The following is a 10,872-nucleotide window of genomic DNA, read 5'->3' as shown; positions in this document are numbered from 1 at the left end:
TCCTGTGGAGGTTCAGCTGACCTACCACCCCTAGTGTGAAAGAAATCAGTTTTGTCATTTGTACATTTAATATTCCTGCCCCATAAAGTTTGTTTTCTAATTTCCTTTGAATTGGTTGTAATACACTTAACAGTTTCCTCATCAATGAGTTAAATAAAAATCTTTCCTTTTTACATCTGTTAGAGTCAAGATTTTAGTCCCTTTGTTCAGTTAATCCCTACCTCCCCACCCCTGGCTCGTGGTAAGCACTTCTCCACTTTCTGTCATCATAGGTTAGTTTGCCTTTTTAGAATTTTGTGTATAATCTTTATTTATTCTTTTGTTTGGCTTCTTTCTTTGAGCATGTTTGGGATTCATCCATCTAGTTGTGAGTAATTTGTTCCTTTTCACAGCTAAGTAGTATTCCATCACATGACCATTTTGCTTCTTTTCCTATTAATTGTGATGGCATTTGAACTGATTTTGGGGTTATTATGAATAAAGCAGTTATGAATATTCAAGTGCCAGATCTTCTATGCATATGTTTTCACTTCTCTTGGATGAAACTGCTGTCAAAAAACTGCCAAATTGTTTTCTCAAATGGCTGTACCATTTTGCATTCCCTTCATCAACACTTGGTATTGTAATTCTTTTTGAATTTAGCCATTCTAGCAGGTGGATGAGTGGTAGCAGCTTATTGCAGTTTTAATTTGCATTTCCTTAGTAACCAGTGGTGTTGGAGAAGACTCTTGAGAGTCCCTTGGACTGCAAGGAGATCCAAACAGTCCATGCTAAAGGAGATCAGTCCTGGGTGTTCACTGGAAGGACTGATGTTGAAGCTGAAACTCCAGTATTTTGGCCACCTGATGCGAAGAGCTGACTCATTTGAAAAGACCCTGATGCTGGGAAAGACTGAGGGCAGGAGAAGGGGATGACAGAGGATGAGATGGTTGGATGGCATCACCGATACAATGGACACAAATCTGAGTAGACTCCAGGAGTTGGTGATGGACAGGGAGGCCTGGCGTGCTGCGGTTCATGGGGTCACAAAGAGTCAGACACAACTGAGCGACTGAACTGATGTAACCAGTGATACTGAGCATTTTCCCATGTGCTTACTGGCCACTAGTATTCCTTTTGTGAAGTGTCTGTTCAAATCTCTTGCCTATTTTTTACTCAATAGTCTTGTCTTACTGAGCTTTAAGAATTGTTTATATATTCTAGACAGCCTTTGTCAGATATATGTTCTGTCGATATTTTAACCCAGTCTGTGCCTACATTTTTGTTACCTTTTCCTATTTTTTGCTTTTTTTTTAAGTCCAGTTTATCAGCATTTTTTGAGCCTTTTTTGTGTCTGAAGAAATCATTGCACCTAATCCAAAGTCACTGGAGAAGGCAACGGCACCCCACTCCAGTACTCTTGCTTGGAAAATCCCATGGACGGAGCCTGGTAGGCTGCAGTCCATGGGGTCGCTAAGAGTCGGACACGACTGCGCGACTTCAATTTTACTTTTCACTTTCATGCATTGGAGAAGGAAATGGCAACCCACTCTGGTGTTCTTGCCTGGAGAATCCCAGGGACGGGGAGGCTGGTGGGCTGCCGTCTATGGGGTCACACAGAGTTGGACACGACTGAAGTGACTTAGCAGCAGCAATCCAAAATCACAGATTTTCTTTCATAGTTTTTCCTAGCAGCTTTGTTTGTTATGTTCAGATCAATGATTTAACTGTTATGTTACATTAGGGTTGAGGTCCTTTTCCCATTGAATTAACCTGGCATGTGTGAAAATCAACTGACCACACAGGTGTGGGTCTACTTCTGGACTCCCTATTCTGTTTTATTGCTCTTTTGTGACTAGTCTAGTATCAACTGCTTGGCTGATACCACTCTTGGTTACTGCAGTTTTCTTTGCACAAAGTTTTGAAATCAGGTTCAATCCCTGAGTCGGGAAAATCCCCTGGAGTAGGAAATGGCACCCCACTGCAGTATTCTTACCTGGAAAATTCGATGGGCAGAGGAACATGGTGGGCTGTAGTCCACGGGGGCCACAGAGTCGGACATGACTGAGCACATATACACGTGTAAGTTCCGTTACAAAACTGTTTTGGCTATTCTAGGTCCTTTGCATTTCCATACACATTTTATCAATTTGTCATTGTCTACCAAAAAGCATGCTAGGGAATATTCCTTCCAATGCTTAGAAGTTTTCACTCATTTTCCCAGTGAGATAAACTCACCACAACAGCCTGTGCAGCAGGCCAGCACCTCGTGAGCCCCACCTCACCACTGGCCCTTTCCTCAGTGACCATTAACCACACTCTTCCAGAGTCTCCACTCCTTAGAAAAGTCTCCTCTATCACCTCTGTCTAAACCAGACACTGGTTCCAGTCGTCTCACGTCGTTCGCCTTTCCTTCACGGCACTGAGTAGTTTCTAATGTATTTGGTTCATGTGCTTATTTGTTTACTTGAAAGTAGGAACCCTAACTTCTTTCGTTTGTGATGCTCAGTGCAGTGCCCGGCATGGAAACAGCACTCGGTATTTACTGGTTGAATGCTGTGATGACCCAGACAAAGTACAAGGTGGGAAGAGGGGGTGAGTTATGTTGTTAAAATCTTAGCTTGTTCTGTTACTGTTCCAGCTACTGTGAACCCAAAGGTCTCCCCCACCCCACCTTAATGACTCCCTGTGTGAATTCCTCTTGGGCTTCCCAAGTGGCTCCGTGGTAAAGAATCTGCCTGCCAGTACAGGAGCTATGGGTTCGATCCCTGGGTCAGGAAGATCCCCCGGAGAAGGGAATGGCACCCCACTCCAGTGTTCTCGCCTGGGAAATCCCATGGACAGAGGAGCCTGGCAGGCTGCCGTCTATGGGGCTGCAAAGAGCCGGACATGACTGAGTGACACACTGCACAGGGCCTGGCGTGGGAACAGCACTCGGTATTTATTGGCGGAATGAATAAAGGCAGATACAGCTTCTCGAGTATTTTATTGGAGCAAAACAATGTATTTGCATGGGATGATTCTTAAGTCATCTCAAGTAGTTCCCCTTCAGCTCTTAACATACACTCTCAGAATGGATACACCTTCCCCAAGCCATTATTTATAGCTCAACCATCATCCAACAAATCAAAAACAAAACAAAAAAATCATTCAGCAAAGAAGGGAGACAGGGTGACATTTTAACACAATACTAAATCTTAAAAAATTTAATTTATATATTTCCCTTCTCTTTCTCAGATTATACGAGCATTACAGGGCTGGAGAAGGGTTATCACAGCACCTCTTGCAAATTCCAGTTTTTCAGGAATGAAAAATATACAGGCCAACAAAATAAAGAGCTAAGCTCCCCATAAGCTATGTCTCTATTCTTCGTTTATCTTTCCCCCTTCTCTTAATGTTAGCTGCCTTTATCCAGAGAGGGATCATTAAGACTGTGTCTGCATGCTGGCTGTCTTGGTGACCTCACTAGTCTCCTCTGAAGAACCACTGAGGATGCTTTTTACTGTTCCAACCCTTAACAACTGAGGGAACAAGACCTAATGCTAAGGGTGAAGACATTCCACCCTGGCCAGGGATATGTCCCACACTTCTTAGAAGACCTGGGCCAAGCGACAAAGCTGTGCACAGGAACTCTGGAACCGTGGTGGAAAAAGCAGACACTGAGTGGGCTCCAGGCTCCTCGTCTATGGGAGGATCCACTATCCACGCAGACAGCAACAAGGCAGGACGCCTGGCACAATATCAGGGCGCCGAACGAACTTTTACCTTTCATTCAACCTCCCCACAACTGCTCCAGAAGAACAGAGCTTTGGGTATGCTTCATTAAAAACATAGTAACGGCAGTTTAAGATAACCACTGAATTCTTTACGGTCAGTTGAATAAACTCATCATACCACAAAGAATTTCAGTTTATAAGGCCATTTATCATGTGTACTCTGTAGTAAACAAGACCTTGACCACAGCTCCCCCAAGTCCTTCCCAAGAATGACTGGGAATGTGATAACTCCAGACTCAGCAGAGACTAGATCATTCCCAATGAGGGCTTGAGCTAGCCCCTTCAGTCTCCTCCCTAGAAAAGGCTCAATCTATAGGAAAGGTGCTCAGAAGTACTGGAAGTGACTAAAGGGGCAATGGCATTTTTACACATTAAGAGCAAAGGGCTTACTGGCAAGTCCTGACATTTCTTCTGTACGATAAGGCAGGAAGCCAGCTGTCTAACTTAGCTATCTGGGCACATGGCAACTGGCCAGGAGTCTGAACACCGTGTTTCATGGAGGTAATGCTGAGGAGAGAATGGAAGATATTTTGATTAACTGGCTTCATGGATTAAGATGCCCTGGGCACTGAGCTTCCATGTTAGGCAGGTAGCAGCATATCACTCTACAGGCTGAGGGTGCATTGAAGCAGACAGCTGCTCAATGGCCAAGACGAATCCTGTGATTTTCCTAACTCCCCCTTCATTACCCCTTGGGGCTACACTGGTTTTACCTGCATGAAGTGCTCAACAATTCTTGACGTTCCTGACGGTGGACAGAGGAAAAGAACTCTTTCGTCTTTTCTAACCACACAGGTTATAGCAAGTAGAGATTAAAACCTATTCTGGCTTACCTAGAACATCAAGAGAGACACCCTGGGAACGTGGTCACAGCAACTCTTTGTATTATTACAAAAGAACCAGGAGGAACTTTCCTGGCAGTCCAGTGGTTAAGACTCCACGCTTCCACTGCAGGAGGCGCGGGTTTGATCCCTGACTGCAGAACTAGACTTCTGCATGCCATGCGGAGTGGCCAAAAAAAGAGAAAACTGGGCGACAGTCAATTATATTCAACCTTCTGAAGGTGGTTTTGCCACGAATTCATACAAAAGAAGAACCCGAATTCTCTTTCTTCACGTGACTAGCAGTTCTGTGCTGCTGCCTAACCCAGTATGACAAGTTGCCAGAGATCCTCATCAATTTGGAAAGGGAGGTGAGAGGGAATAAACAGCTTTGGCTTCTGAAAAGGCACCAGGCAAACACACAGCCCTCAGAAGCTGTGTCCCTTACTTCTGCTCACCTTCCATCCCCACATAAGGAAGAAGCCTGTTTGACCAACTGAAATACCCTATCACAAAAGTTTAAGATAGTGATGAAAAGACTAAAGGTGCCGAGTTCTTCAAACGAGCGAGCAGTACTCTGGGCTCCAGAGACCAGAATGTTTTTTAAAGGGAAAAAATGTTCCAAAGCAAAGTGAAAAGTTTGGTGTTCCAAAGACCTTAACCCTGAACCTTCCCTTTCAATATTTACTTGTTCCAAAACACACGCCATATTCTAGGGCAAAGCTTTTAATAAAGATGGGAGGAGAATCTGACATTGCCACTTGATCAATTCTTTGGATGTGATTTTGATGTCCCCTAGTTATATACTTCCTGGTTTCTGATGCGATCTGCACAAAACGGTCATATAAACCTGCAATGGATGAAGACAACGCTACATGAAAAGAGGGATGAGAAGAAGTAGTAAGGATTAGTCACACCTCTATCAGCTAAGTCCGATGGATCAGCTTTGGTAGGAATGGTTAGCAGATACCTGTTTGAATCCCATCGGATTCCTGAAGCAGGCTGTGTTAAACCATGTATTAAACAACACTTATTTGTTTTGGGTTTGTTTCTACTCATTCCCAATGACTTCATTTATATACACTTGTATTTTCCCAAGTACATGGTTAAATAATGGTGTTTGTGATATGACTGGACCCTAGATTTACATTACAGTTTCAGGAAGAGACAATCAGTGTGCATAATGTTTTTTCCTCTAGAAAGTAGAGTGCTTGGTGAGATCACAGTTTTTTCCACTTCAAAATAAACCTATAACTTAACTGCATTTATCCTGAAATAACTGCATAGCAAAGTGATATATATATATATATATATATTTAAATGCCCACATAACTGACATTTTAAGTTGCAATGACTTCATGCAAGTCAAAATTAAAGACTGGCCATTAAGTTCATGGCTTAAAGTTTGTGACTTTTGCAAACTCTATACCAGCAAAAGCTCTCTGGTATTCTAATGGGGTTCTATGGTGAGGACTAGATGTGCAGGGATTGTTAGTAATGTATTTTATTTTACACGACTAATTACTTAGTTTACCACAGTCTTTTTTACTCCAACTTGTACCTGCTAAATGCAGTCCCTGCATCTCTACCTGGCTCATTTTTTTTTTTAATTCTTTAAAAAAGTATAATAAAACCTCCAACTATTTCAAGGGCTTAAGGTTCTCAGATGCTGAGAGTGACCTAAGATAACTTAAGACATGAAAACAGAACTTTACCAGCAACAGCATCGTTTATGTCCTCCACTAAACGTTTCAGCACAAAACACCACATCTGGTGACAAGATGTCTAGAGAGAACTTGGACTGAGAATTTTTTCTGCCGATAAAAGGAGCGATTTCAAAAATGTACAAAACTGCTTTCACACACAGGTCTTCATTCTGTTTCCACTCCTTCCCCTGTAGTACTGGATGGCTACTAAAAGCTGATCCTGGGTACAAAAAAGTCCAAAGTTCTCTTCACTTAAGCTTTGGTCAACGGAAAAAAAAAAGTAAGAACTTTAACAGGGTGATTTTCGGATTTGTTCTTTGGTCAAGCAGTGTAAAGCTCACTGAAAGATGTTCCCTTGCCTGGTAATGAAAACGGAGTCAAAAGAGGATCTCAGGTTAGTGAAAGTGTGTTCAGAACTTCTCAGGGAGAAACAAGGAGGTAACGGAAGGAGATGGAGCCCCTGAGGCCCAAATGCCAGCTGAGAACTGCACCAGGACACTGAGGGCGAAAGAGCAACATCACTCAGAGAGTGCTACTTACAGAGGCCATCCTCTTGAGAGGGTGAGCTAGCAAACTCAGGAACGTGACAAACACCTTCTGAGCCCTCCAGGGGGTTCACCCACATTTTCCTTTATCAGTTTCAATCCTGATCTGGACCCAGACCCAGGCAGAGGCTGTCATAATTTTGAAAAGTAGAAAGCAGTAATAACCAACCCAGACGTTCTGTGGATACGAGGAGCCACCACCTCTTTCCACACGGCCCCTGCCCTCTCATGCTGGCAGGAGGAGGGATAACCGAGGGGCTGCTCTGCACAGAGCAGAGAGCTTGGGCATCAGCTTCAGCACCGAGGTCTGACCAGGGTGGTAAGTGGGTGCAATCTCCGTGTCTTAAAGAGGGGGCAGGAGTGTCAGATCATAGCTTGGGAAACACCCAGAAACTGGACATAACCTTCAGAGGGTGACCATTATGGAGAAACATTTGATGGTGAAGGAGGATTATCCTCTGGTGGCCAGAACAAAACGGACAAAGACCAAGCCTCAGAGGCTCCTGGCCAGAGAGAGTTTCAAGCGGAGGGGGGCAGTTTCGGCAACGTTAGTCTTGACTGCCTTTCTCACACGGCTAGACTTCAGTCACCTTTAAAACACTGGTGGACTGTGTCGTGACTGGCTCAGTAGGGATTCCAAGGCTGGCAGCCTCTGAGACCTTGACTGAAGGTGAGTGGGAGGCACCTGCTCCCCAGGAAGGAGGGCCAGGGACGGCAGGAGCTCTGGCCGGGCGCAGGAGTGGGAGGGGGCTGCGAGAGCGAAACAGCCTGCGTGGTCAGCCAGAGACGGGCTAGGGTCAGCGTGATTTCACAAGTAGAATAGTTATAAAATAAAACATTTTTTTTTAATAGACAAAAAAAAGCAAAGTGAGTCACCCCTTTTTTTTTTTTAAGGTGAAATGTAGCGAAGGAAGGATGTGCAGCAGTTTCTCACTATTTACAAAACGCCGCTGAGAGTGGAGGTGGCCGCCGTCAGTAGCTGAGGAAATGTCTTTCACGTGAGATGGCCACGGAAGTGTGGTTCCTGCCACTGGCTCAGAGAGGCCACATGCAGTTCCTGGGTGAGTGAGACAGGTCCTGTAGCGGAGCACCAAAAAGGCTCAGTCTTCTGTTTCTTCATATGTCGTCTCATCAAAGGGCCTGTCCAGGAGGGGTACTGACCGATGACGGGAATACTTCAGGTGCAGCAGGTCCCCGACTTCATCTATCTCCTTTAAAGCCTAGTACACAAGACACAGCAGGAGTGAGTCAGAGCCAGGAGGAGGAAGGCACACTTGCTGCTTCACCTTTCTAAAAATCATCATGGCACGGCCATCCTGAGGTAGGCTGTGCCCAGTGCATTTGCTCTGAGCAGTCTAGAGTCTGGCAGTGGAAAGAGCAGGTTTTTGAGCAAGGACATCAGGCTGACCATGAAGAACAGGCTGTGGACAGCAGGGATTCAGGATGAAGGGTATAATTAATCAACGTATGACATGCTTCTAGAAGAAGGAGTGTGTACCCTGAATTGGCCAGGATGGCTACAACTTGTCACCTCTCCTTTTATCCTCCAGTATGTGTTCTTTCTGGTATCACACTACCAGAAAAGCAATAAGAAGTTGGCATTGGGATGCTTCCTAGATGAGAGATGAAGAAAGTCCCCAAATGCACTGCTGTGCAGACTCAGTAAGAAAAAAGAAAGAACAGTCAGCATTTAAACTCAGGTTTGATTTTAAACCCCCAAATCCTAACGTGGACAGACTATCTTGTCTTTCCATCAAAACTCTCAGTATAACTTTCTTGTTGGTAAAGTTTGCTCTTTTATTTTTCAAAGATAATATGTTTCTTATAAAAATTAAAACACTAAGACAAGTGATGAAGTGAAAAATCTCTTCCTAATTGCTACACTAGTCTTACCTCATAATCTGTCTACGGTTTCCTATATACACTTAAAAACAAACAAAACCCAACTCCTGGTTGAAGTATACATACATACAGCAAAGTATACAAATCATGGTTCACAGTTAACTTTCCAAAAAGCAGCACACAGAGAGTGAGAACAGAGAGTCACATGCAAGAAAGGGATGTGTGATGCGTGTAATGGGAATTTCTCAGAGCAATCCATTGACGATGGCCAAAATTCTGAAATCCTGGATTCTAAGGCTTTCTAATAAAAGCACCTGGCACAGGTCACAGACTGCATTTTCAGTTCAAGGCAGCTCTCCAGCACTGTCGTTCACTCCACAGGCATCTGTGGACGTGAGTCTAATAGGCTCGGCTATGGTGAGAATGGCTCTATCTGGGACACTACCTCATTAGACTAAGAAAAGGTAGAAGCCCGGCTGCCTGACTGTGGCTCTCCAAATCTCCATCACATCATATGCATCATCTGTCCACTCAGGGTGATAATTACACAGGAAAATGTACACCATCTAGCTCAGAAAAGAAAATCAGCTGATTATTAGGTAATAGGCACATTCAACTGTTCTTAAGTTTAGCCTTTAAGAAATCAGTGTTTATGGGGAGGGGGACACTAATAAAAAGTATTGCATATTTATCCTAACATAAGAAAAAAATACTCTTCACTCCAAATGTGAAAAATATAAAAAGCAAGTAAGAGTTGGACTTCAATAGGCTATCAGAACAGTGGTACCTTTGAGGAGAGGTTTAATTAAAAGTTCCATATGGAAACAATTTAAGATTGAATTTCAGCTGAGAGAATCTCTTAAGCCATTTATTCTCCCAACCTCTGATATAGGACTTACTAATTTAAAACAACACATGACTTACTAAATCACAAAGTAAAGGATATTCAGAAGAACATGATATTGTTCATCAATTTAAAAAGAAAATGAGCAAGAAAGCCACCGCAGCCCAAAGGAATGTAGACTGATACTATAACAAATATCTCAGATGAACAGGTTTTACTGACATAAAAGAGAAAACCGTAACTACAAACTGCTGGCCATGTTGTGAGGTTACCTGCTTAGATTAGGAATAAGAAACCATTACAAGTATCAAAGTTTGTTAACAAATAGTCTACACTGAACTTCTGGATGACAGGGTAAGATGAGTTCTTAGGGGAAAAACATGTTAATTATAGGGTTGCATATGGTCTTTGAATAAGAGAATATTCTAGAATAGCTGCACATCCCCAAGCTGACAATTCTGCTCTTCTCCTTTTTAAAAATAATAGCTTTACTGAGATATAATTCACAAAATTCACCTCTTAGAAGTTCATAATTCAGTGCTTCTGGGTATATTCAGAGTTGTACAACTTTCATCACTATCTAATTTTAAAACATTATCACTTCAAAAAATAGTCCATACTCAAATCCTCGTTCCTCCTTCCCCTAGGCTCTGACAACCACCGATCTGTTTCCTGGCCCGGTGGATGTGCCTGTTTTAGACACTGCATATGAACGGTCTTCTGTGTCTTCTTTCACTTTGCATCCTGTTTTCAAGGCTCATCCATGCTGTAAGGGTCTAACTTCATTCTTTGGCCATGTGGTTATCCAGCTGTTCAGTACCATTAATTGAAGAGACTATACCTTCTCCATTAACCAGTCTTAGGCTTCCGTGTTGAAAATCAATTAGCCATAGATATTTGGGTTTATTTCTTGACTCTTGACTCTACTCCATTGGTCTACAAGTCTATCTTTATGCTAGTACTCCACCATTCCAATTACTGTAGCATTGTAGAAAGTTTTGTAATTGGGAAGTTTGAGTTCTCCAACTTCTATTTTCCTTCTCAATATTGTTTTGCTGATCTGGGGCCTCCTACTGTTCCATACGAATTTAAGGATCAGTTTTCCTATTTCTGCAAAAATAGCGATTGTAATTTTGATAGGGACGGCAGTGGGTCTACAGATCTTGCTGAACTGACATTTTAATAAACTTAAATCTTCCAGTCCATGGATATGGGCTATCTTTACATTTATTTAAGTCTTCCTTCATTTCTTCCAGCAATGTTTTACAGCTTCATATGCAAGTCTTCCACCTCCCTGGTTAAATTTATTCCTAGGTATTTTATTCTTTTGAATGCTATCGTAAATGAAATATTAATCTC

General features: G+C 42.8%; 1 protein-coding gene across 1 annotated transcript in view; it reads right to left on the bottom strand.

The window, feature by feature from the left end:
• Positions 1–2,948: 2,948 nt before the first annotated feature.
• SPTLC2 (serine palmitoyltransferase long chain base subunit 2) overlaps positions 2,949–10,872 on the bottom strand; it is a 100,609-nt gene continuing 92,685 nt past the window's right edge. The window contains exon 12 of the mRNA XM_086319455.1: positions 2,949–8,047. Within this exon, the coding sequence (XP_086175581.1) occupies positions 7,928–8,047 (120 nt within the window). The 3' untranslated portion in view covers positions 2,949–7,927. The remainder of the gene's footprint in view (positions 8,048–10,872) is intronic.

Source organism: Bos grunniens, chromosome 10, assembly GCF_055505025.1.
Source record: "Bos grunniens cultivar Pamir isolate PY7600 chromosome 10, Bosgru_T2T1.0, whole genome shotgun sequence".
Taxonomy (NCBI): Eukaryota; Metazoa; Chordata; class Mammalia; order Artiodactyla; family Bovidae; genus Bos; species Bos grunniens.
The sequence above is the reverse complement of the archived record's forward strand: the minus strand, read 5'-3'. Positions and strand labels throughout refer to the sequence as shown.